General features: G+C 47.4%; 1 protein-coding gene across 1 annotated transcript in view; it reads right to left on the minus strand.

Annotated features, from left to right (window-relative positions):
• Positions 1 to 7,705: 7,705 nt before the first annotated feature.
• The window catches only part of LOC119461373 (trithorax group protein osa-like), a 169,290-nt gene continuing 156,686 nt past the window's right edge, over positions 7,706 to 20,309 (minus strand). The window contains 3 exon segments of the mRNA XM_037722667.2: positions 7,706 to 11,397; positions 12,638 to 12,930; positions 14,889 to 14,957. Coding sequence (XP_037578595.2) covers positions 9,145 to 11,397; positions 12,638 to 12,930; positions 14,889 to 14,957 — 2,615 coding nt within the window. The 3' untranslated portion in view covers positions 7,706 to 9,144.

Consider the following 20,309-nt stretch of genomic DNA (forward strand, 5'->3'; position numbering starts at 1 on the left):
CACTCACGAGGCATTAATTAAATTATTTGTCATTCGAATGCGTTGTTACTTCCTATTGTTTTCTCCTACCAAAGTTGTGGGCTCGAGTGCCTTAATTACCTGTGCCTTAATTAACTTCGTTATAGTTAACACTAATGGTTGCGGGCTCTACTCCCACCAAAAGTCGAGGGTTTAAGTGCCCTAATTAATTGTATCTTAATTAACTTTGCCTTAATTAACACCAAATGTCGTGGGTTCGGCTTACACTAAAGGTCGAGGGTTCGAGTGCCTTAATTAACAGGCCTTAAGTAACTTCGCCCTAATTAACACCCAAGGTAGTGGGTTCGACTCTCTACCTTCAACATGTCAATTGGAATCCAACTTGGCGTGGCCGGTTCGCCCATATCTCCAAGTGGTATCGACTCCCAACAAAGGTCGTGGGTCAGAGTGCCTCAATTAACTTTATCTTAATGAACTGCGCCTTAATTCGATTCAAACTTATTAACACCAAAGGTCGTGTGTCCGACTCCCACCAAAGGTCGAGGGTTCAATCCCCAATTTTGGTGCCATTGAATTTTGGTGCTGTAACGCCGGACATCGGATTTTTCGACCCATGAGCCATCTAAAGATTTCACTTTAATAAGTGTTGCAATTCATATTTTCACATTCACACGTTCGCGCGTTAACAAAACATTTCAAACAAGGTCACCAGCTACATCCTGACAATGGTGGCAACTGTGCGATTAGTGTGCCTCAACAGATGTACCATCGAGGACAAATTAAATGCGAACAGCGAAGCGTGTGGCCGAAGCATAACTAGAGGTATACGGTATATGTCGTCGGCCAGTCATTGTGCACGTGCGTGGGGATGTAGTTCTCGAGGAAGAGTGCAGCGCTGCTCGCCCTATTGCTATAAACGTCACCCGTATTTTGTCCGAAAGTTGTTTTCTCATCTCTCCGCGGCAGTGCAATACCTACCTGGCAGTACACTGTTATGGTGGCTAGCACCATCACTACATCTGTAGCCTGATATAGCTGGCACGCACCCAGCTTGCTAACTTATGCTCCATCGCGTGTGCACGCGATGGAGCATAAGCGCTAGTGCGTGCGTGTTAATGGGCATCGGCGCCTTTTAAACGTTTTCATTAGTCGAGGAATGTGACCATCGCGGACAACACTTGCAGTCGCAAAAATCAGAAAGCGGCATACACCTCTACCGTTTAATAAAGCATGTAAAAATGAATTTAGCACTAAGTAGCTAAAAATAATTAAGCGTAATTCAAGAGTCCCAAAGACTAAATAAGAGTAATTAGGGTAATTACCAAGACCAATACACAGACGACATACGACGTACACCTTATTAAAGCATGCTAAAGTGAATAACTAATTAACTAAAATAATTACGATTCATTAAATGAAATTAAGGGTTGCGAACAGTAATAGAGACTGCTTAACACCAATTCGATACTCCGTGATAAGAGTGGTCAGGCCGAATTAAGACTAATTAAGAGTTCCAAAGAGCAGTACATACTAATAAGGATCAATTAAAGACACCGTAACAGTGAGTAAGAAAACAATTAAACCGAATTACGACCAATTAAGAGTTAATTAAATAATTATTTAATGAATTTATTTATTTACAATCGCAAATGAAATGACATCAACGCATTAAAGCTTTCGCCGTCAAACTCGTCTTATTAATCGATATGGGACCCCACTGAAGAATTTTTACCCTATGCATTTAACTAAAATAATTACGATTAATTAAATGAAATTAAGGGTTGCGAACAGTAATAGAGACTGCTTAACATCAATTCGATACTCCGTGATAAGAGTGGTCAGGCCGAATTAAGACTAATTAAGAGTTCCAAAGAGCAGTACATACTAATAAGGATCAATTAAAGACTCCGTAACAGTGAGTAAGAAAACAATTAAACCGAATTACGACCAATTAAGAGTTAATTAAATAATTATTTAATGAATTTATTTATTTACAATCGCAAATGAAATGACATCAACGCATTAAAGCTTTCGCCGTCAAAGTCGTCCTATTAATCGATATGGGACCCCACTGAAGAATTTTTTACCCTATGCATAGTCGTTTCGCGGAGGTCTCTCCTTCGTGTCCCGACTGCGGCAGATACAGCGACTTTAACCATATGCTCTGGGAGTGTCCCTCTTTACAGCACCACACGGATCAAGGGATCCCGCAAGACACATTTTATTTAATGATCAAGAGTCATGACTGGTTCCATCAAAGAAGGCAGTCCAGAAGGCCCACGATGCGGCGGTGAGGCTTGGCCTTCCCGTCCCGACGTGGGAGCGGCCCGCGGTCCTCCCTCCATGAAAACGAGGGGTGACTACTTCAGGACGTCAATAAAGTTTACTACCTACCTACCTACCTACCTACCTACCTACCTACCTACCTAGGTAGGTAGGTAGGTAGTAGGTAGGTAGGTAGCTCCAGCCGGTCACCTACAGCCAGTACACCCGTTCCCCTTTTGAAAAAGTCGGAATAGACCTGATCGGGCCATTTCCGCGTTCTTCAAGAGGCAACCGGTAGATAATCGTGTGTGCCGACTACCTGACGCGGTATTGTGAAACGGCAGCCCTATCCTCCGCCGCTGTTGCGCAGGTTTCTCATTTTATGCTTCATTCAATCATACTCCGACACGGGCCGCCTCGCGTGATAATAAGTGACCGTGGTCGCCAATTTATTGCCGATGTTGTGGAAGAATTGCTGCGTTCGTGTGCCTCCAAGTTCCGACACACAACAGCTTATCATCCACAAACTAATGGCCTCACAGAGCGCACAAAACGAACGTTGATCAACATGTTATCAGTGTACGTCGCTTCGGACCACAAGAACTGGGATGAAGTATTACCGTTCGTGACGTACGCTTTCAACTTTGCGAAACACGAAACGACCGGTTTCAGCCCTTTCTTCCTTCTTTACGCGCACCAACCTCGTCATGCGCTGGACACGTTATCTTTCCTTTTGTCATACATGACGATTTGTCTATCGCCGAGACGTACTTTGTGTCGCGCAGAAGAGGCTCGTCGACTTGCTCGCTTACGTACATTGGCCGCACAAGACCACTCTAATTAAAACACGCTACGACAGTCAACACCAGCATGTTACCTACGTTCCCGGTGATCTCGTGTGGCTGTGGACTCCAATACGCATGCAGACGTGGCTTGAGCCAAAAGCTACTTGCAGACTATGCCGGGCCGTTCGTTCTCCTCGATCGTCTAAGCGAGGTGAACTACACAATTGCACGTGTAATACTGAGTCCGAAAATTTGAAAAGTAGCCCTACACAATTGCACATCTCACTTCAAATGGCCGTCGTTCATGCAAGACTGAGGTGACGCATGTTGCCCGTTTGAAGCCGTTCACACAAAGGAAGCAGGAGTGACTTGCCCGGCGGGCTTCGTCTGGGAGAGGAGGAATGTTACGCTGTGTCACTGCCAGTGAAAAGTGAGGGAAGCGGGAGAAGAGAAAGAGGAGGACGACGTTGCTCCTACGATTTACACCAGCCAATATATATCCCAAGGAGCTACATATTTGTGCCTTCGTAGAGTTTTAGAATAAGGGCCCCAAACGTTTTGTAGCCCGAAAGAAATAGTGTCGACACCACTGCGCATGCGCGAGACGCAAACTGCGTTTGGGTACTCCTTTGGGCACGCTATTTCCCCGATTTAGCGGGAGCCCCAAGGTCTGCCCCAAAAGCTTTGCGTCAACAAACATGGCGGCACCCATCGAAGCGACGGCTCTCCGACTACCAAACTGGGCTTGATTCGGTTAGGGGTAACGCGTGAAGTTCGTAAGTTATGAGAAGTGACTGCGGTTATCGCTTTCTCACAACTGACGTGTGTAATGAAGATTGATTCATTAGACGCCGTTGATTCCGAATTCGATTATCGATTTCATGGCTCGCAGGCATAACGTGGATTAGCTTGGCTGGTGAAGGCACGTAAAGTTGGTTATTCAAAATTAAGCACAACAAATCGCTTGCTGATAATAGAATAACCTCTCAATTGTAATTAAACGCAAAATCACGAAAGTCAACATTACTCTTCTTATCATAAAATGGCATAGTTATTTTAATATTTATAATAGTTTTTCTTTGACACCGTAGTGGCGCTGCAAGCACAAGACGCTATTCGCAAACGCAAAACCCTATTCCAAAAATCTTCTCTCCTGCATTACCCAACGCTAACACCCGCAAAGCTCTTTGGGGGCCCAAATATTGTCCAATCCAATCTTAATATCGAATACACAGGGGTGGGACTGCCCAAAGTAATTTTGGGGCAATTTTTTGGAGCAGTTTGAAGCATGCAAAATTGCATTTTGGAGCAGCTTGGACCAGATTAAATTTTATTTTGGAGCAATTTGGAGCAGATTAAATTTTATTTTGAAGCAATTTGGAGCAGGCTAGTCTGAATTTTGGTGAAATAATCGAATATTGAATGTGGCAGCGCACTTCGAAACCGCGACGGTACACAGAATAAACCAACACGAGCGCTGTACTGCAACTGTCTTAAGCAACGTCTTAAGCTAAATTTTGAACCACATTACCCTGATAGTGAAACGTTCTAGTGCATGCAAATTTTGGTAATAGTACCTGTAGATTTTTCATTGGTGGTTGCAATGACAAAAGAAATGCATTCTCCAATACTGAGTCCGAAAATTTGAAAAGTAGCCCAAGACGGTTTTCAGAAATACATTTTTCTTTAACGCCTCGACAGTGTGGGCGAAGTTCCTGAAAATACGCTTTAATAACAGACCGTATGGAGAAGACAGAGTTATGAAATACTGTGGTTTATTGAAAGCCATTTCTACCTAATAGACTACGGCGATTCCAAAGCACCTAATGCTTAACTTTCTGGTATAATGTACAACTATTCCAATCTGTTTTTATTGCGATAGCAATTATATGGACACCCCAGGCGCATTTCTGCCGTCGTCGTGATGTCCCGTTTAAGTCCCAAGGACGATAACATCGACTCCGCGCGCCGTATGGTGCACGTGCGAGTGAAAGCGTGCGAGGGCGAGCCGACGATGGCGGGCAAGGGTGGAAAGCGGGGAGGAAGCGCGTCGCCTTCCATAGCGCGCACGGTGTAAGAATCGTGATAGCGTGCAAGGCACCCGGGGGAGGGGGCGTTCTACTCCGGGGCTGTTCCGTATGGCACGGCCGCGCGGGCCCTATCTTGAAAGGGATCTGCTATCGGGACAGTGCGCGCCGAGTGCTGATAGCTTCGTGCGTGTTGTTTTCGGCACTTCATTCGCGTTAAGGCGAGAGGCAGCAAGAAGGTCAATTCGCTAGCAAGCTAGCTGATGCCGCGCTTCCTCACTGCAGCGTTTTGACAGTGAGTGCGCGCGGTGATCGAATGACACGTGTTCATGTTTGCTTGTGCGCTCGTGACACAATGCTTGTTAATTTAGCTAGTAAGCGAATGTTTAGAAGTTTATACGACCGATAAAACTACTATCCTCACTTCACCTGGCCGTCTACGAATTTGCCATCGCAATCGATGCTTCCCCTTTCGGGCGAAACATCGCCTTCTTATACCAAATCCTCCATTAGCCCACCATGGTTCAGACCTTGCCCATATGGGCATAAAAACAGATTGGAATAGTTTTACGTTATGCCAGACCTGGGGACAGAGACGCCCGCCCGCTGAACCCACTGAAGCACGCGCTTCCCTTTATAACTAGTTCGCTCAGAGCGCCCTCAGCCTACTTTTCGTTGTTTTGCGCCTCAGCTAGGGAGCGCCGCGCCGTTCGGCCCACTCAACCGTATTCTATAGTACACTCTAAATACGGCCGCTCTGGCCGTTCCCACAGCAGCTACGACAGCGCTCGGTGTTCGCGGCCACTGCCGGAGCACACGTCATTCTAGTACACTGTACACATGTCGAAGGCGTGCTGGCGCAATTTCGGTCAATTATCTGTGTTTGGCGCATTTTGGCGGAAGAATTTGCTTTCGTACCAAATTGGCGCAAGTGTCCCACCCCTGAATACAGTATATTTCCGCTAATTCGACTCCGGTTAATTTGATCCCGACAGGCGCCCATGCATTTTTACGCGCCGAAACTTCCGTTATTTCGATCTCAAAATTAGCCTTCGCCAAATAACTTACAGTAGTCAGCTTCCCTGCAATAAAGCCGTGTTATGCGGAGAAGCATACCTAGGCAGGGGCCGCTCCCTAGGGACATAGTACACGCGTTGTCTCCGATCACAGTACGAGCACCTAGTCGCCAAACAAGCACACTGGCAGCCATTCAGAGCCGATACTGGCGTTTTAGTGACGATTTAAGCCCTCGTTTCGACCACCTAGCTAAGTGGTTCATTATGAGAAAAGGAAAGGTTAGCGCTATCTTCTGCAGCCCTTGAGGGAGCACGGCTCAGTGCACCAAGCTTGCCTCGTATACCAGACCGTAAACGGGGCCTAGTACGCACTCCCTAATTTTACGCGCGCGCACACGTTGTTTACCAATAAGCGGGGAAAATATGCCGTCTAGGGAAAGCTAGCGAAAATTAAGGCGGCAGGTTCAAAAACTCCGAAAGTCGAGGGTACGTTTAGGGCCAACGAAAGAGCGGGTGTCTACCCAAAGCTCTGAAGGCGTGCCAGTAAACTTGGGCGTCTCGGTGCTCGTACTGCGACTGGAGACGGCGCATGTGCGTCTGTAAATTAAGGAACACGTGACATGTCCCGTAATTGCAGCACCTTTCGCCGCTTAGTATGTGTCACGGCATAACTAAGGTATTGTCTCGAAGCTAACTTTAAAGGCACATATTGCCAAGTGAATCAGCGGCGATCAGTTTCGTCGTTCCCGTCAGGGTTGTATTAACCGAAGTCGACTGTAGTCACTATTTCTATATACGAATATTTCTCGAATACCTAAATTCATGAACTCTGCATTACCAAACAAAATTAGGGCCAAAATGCAAGATTCCATCCCAGTTCCTGGCAGCCATGGTAGTAGACAAAAGTTCGGCAGTGGACCACGTTATACGTCGCTAAGAAGGCCAGACGCTTCCAGCTAAACTGCTATCATTCGCATTGGCTGAAGACTCGCATAGGCTGTATATGTGAGCTTGCCAAACGAAAATCCCATGACCATTACTCGCTACAGCCCATCAGAATGCAAAACTTATATTACTCAGCAGCTACTTTGAACAGCTACTTTGGATCCCTATTTGAATAGGGATCCAAAGCCGAGTCCGAGCTATAGGCTCCTCCTCAAGTGTAGTTTCCTGGCAAAATAGCAAGAGGGGCAAAAGGAGCTGCAAGTAAGCCAACACAGAGAAATCGGTTAGTACATAGATTTGCCTAAGCTTCATCCCTTCTGGCCTCATACAGCTTTGAGACTTTGCAAATTTATAACTTTCAGCAAGGCGTTCCGTTACAAAAGCAACATTTCACAGGAATTACGGAAGTGCAGAGACAGCTATTGCCTACTGCATTTTGAAAAGTAGCATTTCTTCACAGCTTAGACCTATAAAGGCCAACCTAGGTGTAGCGAATAAAGCCACAAGCACAAAGACCAGACAAATTCATGCACTTCCTGTCATTACCACGGTAGCCAAGACTTTAGTAGCTGAATGATTGCAGCGCCAGCTAGTAGCTTCAATAGGAAACTATACATGCAAGGTCCAAGGTGAGGCTGCCTGCACAAAACTTGTGCCTCAAAGGAACACAGTAAGGACAGACTTCAAGCACATTTTTGAAGTCATTTTTTATTTTACAAGTTTTCCATACATTTTGTACAACTTCATCCCCACAATAAAGAAAAACTTGACCAAGCCCTGGAATACTCTGGACACAGAAGTACAAAAACTCTGCATTGCAGACAAAGCCGTCTTTTCAGCCCCTCCCAGTTCTCACGTCTCGCAGAAGAATCTTTAAAAAAAAAAGAAGAAAAAAAAGTCAAAAGTCCTGTGGCCATCCTCACTTTGGATTTTTGGCGTAAGTACCATTGTGCTTTTGTTCTTGCCACCGTGTGCGGCACTCTAGGAATGAATGGAGACGAGAGCGAGCGAACATGGAGAAAAAAAAAAAAAATTTGACGCATGACAGGGGGGCAACAATGGCTGCTGGAAGGCAGAATGAAGAATTAAAAGAAAGAAAGAAAAAAAAAATCGAAGTCCATTTGATAACAACACTGCCCCTGCTGCAACCTCCAAATGCAAGAACTATGGCAGACTCTCCTAGAGAGCAAAAATTTAAGCACAGGAGGAGCCCTAAAACAAGTCAAGAAGTCCCCTCCCCCACGTCGTTCAAAAAAAAAAAAAAGATAGAGAGAAAAAAATTATCATTACTAGCTTTGTGGCAATGATTCATTTGACTAGTAAATACAACACGATGCAAGTAAACAGTAGGAATTTATTTACCGGGCGACAGAGTTACCTAAAATAAAGTAAAACAAAAGGACTGTTCAAATGCCAAGCACCAACCTCTACCGCAAAAGAAAACTGTCTTAAAAAATTACACAGCCGCCTTTTTTCCTCTTCAGAACAAGTGCCATGAACCCCGAGGGATCAGTTTTCTTCAAGGGGGGAAAAGAGAATTCTCACCTGTACATTTATTTGCAGCTCACTCATTTTGTCAGACATGTACAAGGTATAAAGCTCGGCACACACGCACACACACTTACACACACACACTTCATACCATATCAAATGACGAGGAAAAAAAAAAAAAAAACAGGATGATGTTGCTTGCTGCACTCGCAAAAAAAAAATTAAAAATAAAAGAAAAAGAGACCCTACACACACACATAATCATCAGATCGACACGAGCCAGTCCGTTTGTACGTCTGTCCGTCCCGGGCCAAGGGGGCCGCTTGTCACCGTCACCACCCCCTTGTTTCTTCTTGAAATGAGCGGCTGCCCCCGTCCCCTGGGGAGAGGAGGTGTGTGTGCGCGCCAGGCCGGCAGCAAGGAGGGTGGGCGAGAGAGCAGCATGTCTGTACAAGTTTATCACCACGACGGGAGAAGGGGTTGCTCCCCTCTGGCCCACAACAGTCCACGAGCTAGAGCAGGGGAAGGAGGGTCGTCATCAACCCAGTGGGGGCCTATCTACAGCGGGGGTCATCGAAACAATAATAAATAGCGGGTGGTTGGGGTAGGGAGAAAGATAGAGGGGTGGTCACTATCCTAGGAGGGGACCGCTGCCGACTTGGACGAGGAGGAGGAGGTCGGCACCTGCTGTGAGCACTCAAAGAGCACATCAGCCAGGATGGCCGCAACACCCTGGTCCAGGATCTGGGACATGACCAGGGCGAGAAGGCGTGGCTGCAGCTGCAAGAACAGGGGCCGATTGTCGGGCACCCTAGCAAGGCAGCGCAGGGTGGCAGCTGCACGGCGCACCATGTCCAGAGTAGTGCCCATTAGCTCGGGGTTGTCACGTAGCGCTGCCACTCCCTGCGCATTGGCCACCTGCAGGGCACTCTGCTCTGCCTGTTCGACAAAGGCCAACAGGTGGGCGAGGCACGGTCCCTGTAGTGCCACCGCACGCGCCGCACCGCTTCCTGCTGGCGCCACGTTCGAAAGCAGCACCAAAGCTAGCTCGCGAAGCACCTGGTCCTGTCCGCGGCCCAGCCATCGGGCCAGCTGTCCGAGGAGGACCTCGGTCCGGCTCCAAGGGGGCGTGGCAAGAAGCAGGTCTACATTTGACTCCTGCACAGACAGCTTGCACAGGGCTTCCAGGGCGAGCCGCTGGGGGCTGAGTGTACTCTGAGGCAGCGGGTCCCGTGCACACGCCGATCCGCACGTCGCCCAGTGGAGAAGCCCATCCAGCAGGGGCAATGATATCTCCTCGGGAAAAGGTGCGAGGGTCAGCTGTCCTGCCATGTTGGCCAGGCACACGAGGGTGTTCTCACGCAGTGCCTGCAGCCAGTCCCACCACCATTCACGCTCCGCTAGCAGCGAACTGCAGTGGTCATCCAGGGCATTCTCCTCCTGGTCAAAGTGGCGTGGTGCACCCCGCCGGGGGGCATGCCAGTGTCGTAGTAGCAGCAGACGCCCCAGCACCACCAAAAGACCCGCATGCTTGGACATCTCGGCGTCATTGCCGGGCACAAATGACAGGTTGCGCAATAGCGTCGAGATACACACACATCGGCGCCCCAAGGCCTCCCGGGCCTCAGACACCACACACAGTGAAGGTTCATCACGACAGTACGCTTCCTCCTCCAAAGATTCCGGAAGAGGCCGCTTTCGCGGTCGCTCCTCCCTAAGCCTTGGAAACACTTTCTCCTCGGTCCGACACTCACTATCACCCTCTTTACTGAGCACCACCTCCTCTTCCTTCTCACTCTCAACAGCCTCTGGTGTTGTCGTCGTCGTCTCCTCTGGTTTGGTCTCGCTCTCCTGGACCACTTCTGCCTCTGGTTTGTTTTCCTCTACTTTCTTGGAAGCCTCTTCCTTTTCCTCCTCTCGCTTCCTGTCATTCGAATGCCGTTCCTCCTTTACCTCCTGCTTGATATGGTCCACCCTGCCAGATTCCAGTTTTATCTTCGATCGGATGTCCTCGATCAGCACCACAGGATCTCGCTTGCAGTTGGCTGCCTTCTGCTTGGCAAGCAGCTCTGAAAGCTTGGAGCGGGACTGGTCCTGGTTTGTTGTTGGTGTTGTTGTTGTTGCTACCACCTTCGGTGGCGAGGCATTGACCTTGTGTTCGACGTTCTTCTTTGATGGTGTCAACAGCCGCACAAAACGCACATTGTTCGTGTCGCTCTCAAAGCACGTCTGGATGTGTGCTGTAATCTCACCACCCCCTAACTGCCAGTGCTCTGGCGAGGCGGTGAAGCCCTCGTGCACATCCCAGCGCTTCTCCCCGTCGACCACATGTAGCGAACCATCGTCATCAGGACGGGTACGCACTGCCTTGCCACACCGTGTCCGCCAAGTGAAACTGGGCCCCGTCAACACAGACATGCGGTCACAGATGTCGATCTGAGTAGGTACAATGAGGCCTTCGAGTGGGTCTTTCACCGGGGCATCTCTGTCGAGCAGGTACCAGGGCCGCTCTGGCTCGGACACCTCCTCTTTCTCAGCCTTGGACTCGTAGCCCAGCTCCAGGTCATCACAGGTGCTGAAGACCAGTGACAGACATCGGCGGAAGTGCTCCATCAGCGTCTCCAAGAGGCCCGGCAGGTGGGACAGGCCAAAGTAGAGCACGGTCGAGTCGTCGTACAGCAGCACTGACAGCACGTCCAGGGCCCAGGTGCTCTCTGCCAGCAGGCCAGACTTGAGGCACATCATGAGGCGCCACGCCTCCAGGGGGCTCACATCCTTGGCATAGAGCCGCCGGCGCTTGGTCGCCACGGGCATCACCGCCTCCACACTGTCCGGCGGAAACACCACCTCCTTGCGGGAGGGCGGTGCTGACCCATAGGGGCCACCCGGCTGCACACAAAAGATAAACCTGTCAGCTGCTTCCCCAAACTGATGAAACTGACAATCACCACTTCACGTGATTGTGTAATTGTGATTAAGTCAATTTGTATGTTGCGGCAAGTGAAAAAATGTGTTAAGACTCCTCTAGCCTCGCTAGCACGTTTCCGATACATGGTGGGTTCCTGAAGTGCTCTTTGGACCTTATGCCTTTCCTCACGGTAACTTCACCATGATAAAGTTGGCAGACTAACAACAAGGCAGTCGGTATTTATCAGCGCAAGCTGATTTCTTGAACTAATCTGAACAAATAGGACATTTAGAAGTCAAGTACTTGCACTAGTCTTGAGAAATGCCCAAATCTGAAGCATATGTTTTTTCGCAAGACACCTAGCAGCACAACCAACTCCTGTTCCTTTGCAATTTTTTTCCTCTATTACTACAACAATTTTACTGGCAACTAGCAAACCCAACATCTGCAAGAATGTGACATAACAGACATTGACGATGCAGAAATACAAGCACACAAAACCGAATTAACCAGAGAGGAGCGATAATGAGCTGCGCACAACAGGATCTCTCCCCTTCTTGCCATCTAGAACTGTGCACTCTCAAGACACTTAAGGTTGGCACCTGTCTGTGAGTTCACCATACTGACAGACACACATAGCTTTTACGCATGCAAATGTGCTCTCAAATCCGAACTAAATTAACTCGCAGAGCAGAAATCACAAATACCTAGAGTTGAAATTGCACCAACTAAAGACATTCAGAGAGAAGAATAATCACTAACGGCTAGAAATGAAATGGCATATAGCCCCTGGCACATGCATTGTCTATTTCATCTGCTAATCTGACCCTCAGCAGTAACCTTGCACTCTTAAGAAAAGTTTGCACCCTTTGGGGCTTATCTTGTCCCACAACAATTACCATCACCTATCTTGTGCGTCTTTCCTTTCTTAAACGCTGCATGCTCGGTAATTCCAGATCACCAATGGCCTGCCCGCTACCAGCATGACATTGCATTCTTGACAGGAAAGTAGCGAGCACAGAGCTTTCAAGAAAGGAAACGCAAGCAAGGCAGATGACAATTATTGTTCCAGGACAAGATAAGCCCCACTGGGTGCAAACTTTTTTGAAGAGTACATGTTTCCTAGCTATAACACTGCTGCATGCACGCCTAGGGAAACAGGCCCTTACTACCAGTGCTCTGCAAGCAGGAAGGGCCCTTCAAGACAGCAACAATACGCACCGGCATCTTTCCGGCAGGCGGGTACGCTCGGTCCCTAGCGTAGGCAGCAGCCATCTTGTGGTGCCCCATGGCATTCACCTGGGGCCCCCCTGTGCCTATCATGGGACCCTGTGGTGGGTAGGGCTCCCCCTGTGCTGGCGGTGCTCCCCTTGACATTCCCCATGCCCCCGTAGGGGGTGCTCCATCTCCGATTCGGGGCCCCTCCCATCGCTCAGGGGGGGCCCCCGAGTGGGGGGGGTAAGCGTTGCTTGGGTAACCGCGGTATTGGCTCTCAGCTGCTCCACGTCCCCAGCCTGGACAAAGACAGACATGGACTGCTTTCACCAGAGGCATCAGGTCAACAATTATGCACCAACTTTGCACCACTCCTGGCTACAATGCTCCACTGCAGCTGCACCCGAGATGTGAAACGAGAACTTCATAATATGGCAGCACCAAAGGAAGGACGTGCAAAGCAATAACAACAAAGCTGCAGAGAAATTACCACAAGTTTGCAATGTTTGCCATTTGGGAGACAAAACAAAAAGCAGATATGGGCATGCTGGCGCAATTCACACAGCGAAGGAGTAGGAGCAGTCAGCACAAGTGCATAAAAATAAGAACTGTCAACACAATGCAGTTTATTTGAGAACGCTAAACCAAAACTTCCTTGTGTATTTTCCATCATGGGGAGCCAATGTGTAACTTACATGAAACCATTCATACACTTGCTTGCTTTACTCTCTTAGATTCACACGCATACAGTCAACTTCAGCTAATTCAAGACCGATGAAACTTACTGAATTATCCAGCAAGATGCAGGGAAAAAAAAACCTAGCAAAATACACCGCCAATTCATTTGGCTGTAAATTCCAGATCCTAACACGCCCCTGAATCAAATGCGCACCCACTCTGCGTGTCCAAAGCAGAAAAATTGGAGGATGCTTAAGCTTCGCCTTTAAGAGCAGAACACAATAGCGTTATCGGGATCTTTTCGCATCACATCGTTCGCATACGGCAAGTAGGCTTCATTCACTGCAACACTGAACGTGGGAAAGCCAGCTTACAAAGACCAAGCTTAAACTGATCCCCTCAAAGTCGGCTTCACTTTTAAACTGAAATGTACTGCTGGAAACACGTTTTTCCAGGGGCAATATAAGTGGTCTTATATTAAAATATGAAGGCCCTAGCACCTTTTCTTATTATTTTATTGTTTGCTATTGCCGGTAAAGTACGAGGTTTTCTCGTACTTTACCATTTTTCTGATGGATTTCACTGTGAGTTTCACTGTGAGAAATTCAATTTTTGTTCACCAAAACCTTGCATCAGGTGGAGGGCCTGCGCGGTCGATGTGGTCGGATGATTTTCTCCGCCACCCGTGATCACACGCCGGTTGCCGACACCGGATTTTCTGCGACACGGAGCCCTAAACGCTATCACGTTAATAACGCAGACATGACATTAAAGCTTTTAAGCAAGATATATTGTTGCAAAATGGTGGCCACTTTCAAATCAAAAGTCAGCTTTGCCACACGGATTTTTAAAATAAGCTTCGCAATACATCAGTGTTTTGCTGCAAAGCATGCGAATGTTACGAAGGCAATTTTCGTTTTGTGTCCGACTGCACCCATGTAGGAGAAAAGAAAAAAAAAAAGAAGAACCATGCATTAACATCAGGTAAACACCGTAAGTAAACATTGTGAGCTACGCTTATTGCTTGAAAATATCCCTGAGGCGGGCCGAAAATGATGTGTGCTCAACGTATTCACTGTCCTCTAAGCACTGCTGAGAAAGATGCTTCCACTAAAGGGGTCGCTATCGGGGTCACCATAGGGGTCAGGTGCGTGAAAGCTGACTGGTCAAGCTTGAATTATCTGGCAAAGGCCAATTTCAGTATCAAAATACCGAAAGTTTGGGCTGATAGAAATTCATTGGCGCTGGCTGGAACCTTTGGCTGGGATCGAAGTAACCGGAGTCTAACGGAATTCTACTCTAGTATCAGGAACATGTGAAACCAGGGAGCAGGAAACACCTGCGTGCAAGTGCAGGCTGAATATCAGAACACCATCCTGCCAAAACAGGTAAATGTCAGGGTTGTCACGTGATACAAACATTTCTGACCCTGATGCTACAGTTTACGTCCTGGCAAACAGACACCCTGGTAAACTTTTCACACTGCAACTTAACCATTTGAATCACATTGCAAATTGCAGTTTATTGCACACAAATCTACAGTGGAGCTTTCCCCGAGTGCCTCCAAAGGGAATCTCACCTTGCTGCGGCATAGAGGAAGGAGGTGGCGTCATCATGTGAGGCGGCCGGTAAGGGTACTGGCTGCGGTCTGTGCAAAGTCAAAGACAACCATAGTGAGGTCTCTAGACTGAAAGAGAAAAGGGCACAACCTCTCAGCCCCTGCGAAGCTTACTTCTACGTCTCGTGAGAGGTTACGAGGAACTATACTCCATTTCATACTTAGCAGGTAATGGTACGGAACTAGACGGTCATAAAATTCTCACTCTGCGAGCTTCGCAGTGCAGTTCTTGTTGATTTGCATTGCTTTCTACAGAATAGTTACTTTATACATTACAACCACAGTTTGTGGACGTATAATTGCATCAAGTCGCATATCCTTTGTGCACTTCAGTGCTTCCAGCAAGCGGTGTAGTTTGTTCTGGTCGCGGGCGCAAGCAGTGCACTGTGGCCATTGGTTGTAGAAACTAGTCACTCCGCTTCTTAGGTGGTAAACATGTTCAGATCTGTGACGCCTTCCACATAGTAACTACAAAATATTTTGCGACATGAAAGTATGAGACCATACATTTTAAACCAAATTAAAAGTACGACAATGCTACATCAAATTATGTGATGCATAAGTATATCTTTCTGTCATATGTGACACACTATTTTTCGGTCGCTAATGTAGTCAGAGGATTCGCTAGCCGTCCCAGTGTTGCCTGCTATGTATGAAATGGAGCATAGGGTCTTTGTGCCTTCCCTTAACACAGTTGCAACTGAATTTTCTTTCCTACTTGCGTAACTTTCGGCAGTGCTATGATCAACGATCACAACAATTTTTTGACCATTTTGACGCAGTGCTTTTTAAATTTACAGACATCCACAAAGAAAGCATGAACGTATAACATGCAGTCATGAGCAAAGTTTTGAAGACCACACTGAAGACCACACCAACAAGGAAAAATATGTGGCAGGGCTGTGCAGACTGGAATCAGAACATGTTCCATTTTATTTCAGAGCACGTATGTAGGAAGCAAAATAAAGTTAACAGTGACATTCGTGGTCTCCAAACATTTGCTTGTGATCGTACATAGTGCACCTATTTTGAAACGAAATGGTTTGGACAATTAAATCGATTTCTACGGATCTACCTTTAGACAGGCCAAACTGATGGTTGGGCCAAATAAACCCAATTTTACTACATCCAGAGCGCATGCACAGGTTAGTGCGCATCTCCTCTTCAACTCCAGCTGCGGTGGTTGAGCGCAACCACGTATGTCTTATATCGGAGGCAATCTGCACCAGGTTTGAATGCGATCTGGCTCGAGATAGCTGATGGCTTCGTGCGCGTTGTGCGAGAACACACCTAGTTCACGCTGAAGCTGAGAGACAGCACGAAAGGAAATTTTCTCGCTGCTGCTGCCGCTCTTCATCACACCAGCATTCCGACAGCGAGTGCCCGCGGTCATCCAGTGAGATATGTTCATCTTTGCCTGTACTCAGGTGACTATGTGCTTATTCATTTAGTTAGTAAGCTTATCTTTAAAGCAGTTTACACAGCTGGTAAAATGAATAACCTTACTTCATATAGCTGTGTAATAATTTGCTATCGCAATCAATGCTCCACCTGTCGGGTGAAACTGACACACCACACCAAGGCTCCATAGTACTTGGCCACCACACCAGTTAATTCAGATAATTCTTTTAGCTAGGCGAGCACGGACCGCTGCTAATGTGTAGAGCAAAAGAGCTGAATCAGTGCTGGCGTCCATCTGAAATGAAGTGGCAGAGTCTGCATCGTCTTAGTCATCACCGGAAATAGTATGTGAACGACAGGAACGTCGAAACACTTCATGCCTATTTGTGTCTTTGTACCTTTTATTCTTGCGTTTACGCAGCGCATAGCACCTCGTTGTCCGCGTGCCTTTATAACTGCGTAGGTGCCATCCACAATCGTGTTGATAGCGGCCACGGTTTAGTCCACAGTGGATGCGGCAAGCAGTAGTTTCGTTTTGACTCAGTGCAATGGCTCCGTGCACAATGTCACAAACATGGAAGAAGCTGTTGAGGATGAAGAGCGCCGGCTACATTGCTATGGCAGGGTTCATACAGGTTTCCAAGAAAAAAATTCAAGGACTTTTCAAGGACCTTTCAAAAAAATTTAAATATTTAATATGGTAGTTCACACACGTTACATTTTATTGGACAGAACAAAGGAAAGTGATTTCACTTAGTGCATGTACAGTTCATTCGACTAGATGAAATTCTGAAGCTCAGGGCAGGTCTTTCAGTTTCTTTTCTATTTGCGACTTAATGCTGCCGAGTTCTTCAGCCTTCGCTTTTGCGGTCTTTCTCAAGCTGTTTGATTTCACCACGTGCGTGATGTCACCAGTTCTCTCAGCCTCTTCTGCATATCCATCTGCAGAGGCCGCTAAATCGGCAACAACTGCCTCAAGCTTCTCTTTCTTCGTCTGCAACCCTTCAACTTCTTCCATGATTGTGCGCCTTTTTGTCTGCTTTGAGTTTTCCGGGTACCGTTTCTTTTCAGATTTCAAGTGTGCACCGTAATGCTGCTTTGCTTCGGACACAGTTACTTTGAGTTCTTTTGCTATAGGAACATTCAAAATTCCACCTGCCCTGTCCACTGCGTCACATATGATACGTCTGACAAACCTTTCAGATTCTCTACGGAGATCTGGCGGTCAACACTGAACCCCCGTTCGACAGTTTGAGCCCATGGCTCAAAGCAAGCAACAGCCTGCCTGCTTACCACAGCTCTTTGTAGGAGGGATTGAAGCTCAGGAGGTCATGAAAAAAACTCATCCAGTCTGCTAAGGCTCCTCTCAAACAGACGAAGCTCGTGCTATACGTCTTGCAGTACCTCAGTGTATTCTGCCATTACACATTCCCGTTGGCAGTGACTCGGTCTTCCTGCCATGGTCAAGACGTCCAACACCTTTCTTAGGCCCACAAGGCACTGATCCGGCTTCGAGCACATGAGCCGGGGGTCTAGAGAGGCCAGGTTTCTAACCATTGATGATTTAAGGGGACTTCGTTCCAGTATTTTCTTGGTCACAGCTGCCAAAAATAGTTTACACTCCATTCTGAATTGAAATGTATCCTTCTCACTTGCCCTTGAATCTTTCAGTGCTTGTTCACATTTGGGGCAGATATCCACTTTTTCGAGCGGAGCGTGGTTATCAGGGTTATCAACGTCTACCCTGAGCAAACCACCAATCCCTGCCAATGAAGACAACACTGAAGCCTTCATGAATTTCACAAGAAGCTTCCACACAACACTCGCAAGGTCTCTAGCAAGAAAGATCATTGGCTTGTTGGACTGGTAGTCTTTCAAGAATGGCTGAAGAATGGAAGCAACACTGAGAGCAAAGTTCAGTTTTGCCAGTGTCAAGAAATCACAACAAAAGCTGTACACATTTTCAAATGATGCACACTTTGGTAAGCTCACCTGCTTACTCCTTGCAGACTCCACATATTTCTTCATGTCATTCCAAAGAAGCAAAGCTCTTTCAATGACAATTGTGTTTTCCACCCACAAACTGTAGTGGAAATGTTTCCTGGTTAGTCACAGTTGAAAACTCTTCCCTTCGTGCTGGCGAGTCTCGGAAGAGTGCACTCAGGCTTGACAGCAGAACGTCAATGCCCCACTTGCTGGCTCCTACCCCTGCCCTGTAGGTATTGTGGATGGTATGAAGGCCACACGTCCGCAAGTCAACACATTGGACCTGATGGTTTTCCTGCAAGTGCACTTGCATATTCCTAAAGAACTTCAGGTTCACGCTCTGCCCATCCATCGAGATCTGCAGAACCTTGCCGAGTGGCAAAGGCTCCAAAGCCCTTAGAAGTATTTCCTGAATGTCCTCTGCTGTGGAATGCCCCATAAAAGCGGATGTGTAATATCTGGTGGCACCTCGTGTGAAGAGTCCCAATAGCGCACATGCACGTCCATTTGCTTCTCTTGCAGGAAGTCATTCGCTGGCTCGTCAAAAAGCATGAAGTAGTCTGACTTCTGTACCTCTTGTTGCAAGGACGATAAAAAAAAAAGGCCTGAGCCCATGGCACGCAACATACACGCATTTTTTTTTTCCCGCAGGAAAACGATTTAGCCACGTCACTGTCGGGAAACATCTGCTTGAACAAATCACCAGTTTGTGCAGATGATCTGTACGAGTAGTGGGAAGTAGTCACTTTCATTGTCCACAGAATTTCTGCATCGGTAACCATCTCGTGTGACTTGCAGGCGCTGTTTAGATGAGTTGCCTGCGATGGAGCCAACCCAGTGGACCGCTCGCTTGTGCTTGGTGCCAGGTAGTTATGTATAGAGTTTCCAGCTGTCATTTGCATGATTTCACAGTGCTTTGCACTTTTCGCTTGGCTTCTGAGAGCAGATTCACCCATAGAAGCGATGTCGGAGGTCTTTCTGCAGGATGTGCATTTCGCACGGTGGGGATCCAGTGTATCTGGTGCAACCCAAAGTTTGTAATCGTTGTTGCTGAGCCAGGCGCTTTGGAATTTACATTTCCTAAGCATTATTCTGAACTATGCGCACCACAACCGAAACGGGCGAAAAAGCAAACAAAGTGTCGACAGCACCGGAGTGCGCACGCACAGATAAACAAAACACATTATGGCCAACAGACAACGCTCAGGCTATGAGGCTGTACCTGTCTTTAGTGGGTTGCCAATAAATCCAGCCCAAGGCGAACTGCCCAAAAAAGTGAAATACTACCAAATTCAACTGTTAAGGTTCGTGTAACTGCGCTTTCGTTACAAATAAGCATGATGGCACAACTTGTTTTTTGTTTTTTTTTTTCCCCCGAAGAGGTCGAGACGCTCTAGCCTCATTGTGGCCAGCAACTTATTGCTTTTGGCCAACCACGAAGTCGAAGCAAGCCAGAGTAAAAAAAAAAAAAAAAAAATTGCGCGGTGGACGGGCACTCGCCTCTTCCTCGCGCAGCAAGTTTGACTTTGCGGTCCCGGCGTTGCGGAAAGCAATGAAGCTTGCCAGGACCACCCTCAACTGCCATATAATGTGAGTCGCACTGTCGGACCCTGTGAAAACCCCAAGAATTCAAGGGTTCTCAAGGACGGAAAAGAAATTCCAGGACTAAGGCCTTGAAAAGGGAACTTTCAATTTCAAGGGTTTTCAAGGATTTTGAGGACCTGTGCGCCACCCTGTATGGACGGACGATCGATCAGTCGGTTCGCTGGTGAAAAAATAATCGGGCTGGGCGCACGGTAGTGAAAAGCATGTATTATATAAAGACGTATGCCACAGCCCCGTTGCAAAGGAAGTCACGATGCCTTTGCTGCTGTGAGAGCTAAGCAGTCACGAGATGACGAGAATTAAAGCTTCCGCACTTCTTTTGTGCAAAACAGAAGCAGGATTTGCCGACTTATTTAGTAAATAAAAGCATGTAGATTTAGTCAGCACTTG

Source organism: Dermacentor silvarum, chromosome 8, assembly GCF_013339745.2.
Source record: "Dermacentor silvarum isolate Dsil-2018 chromosome 8, BIME_Dsil_1.4, whole genome shotgun sequence".
NCBI classification, from domain to species: Eukaryota; Metazoa; Arthropoda; class Arachnida; order Ixodida; family Ixodidae; genus Dermacentor; species Dermacentor silvarum.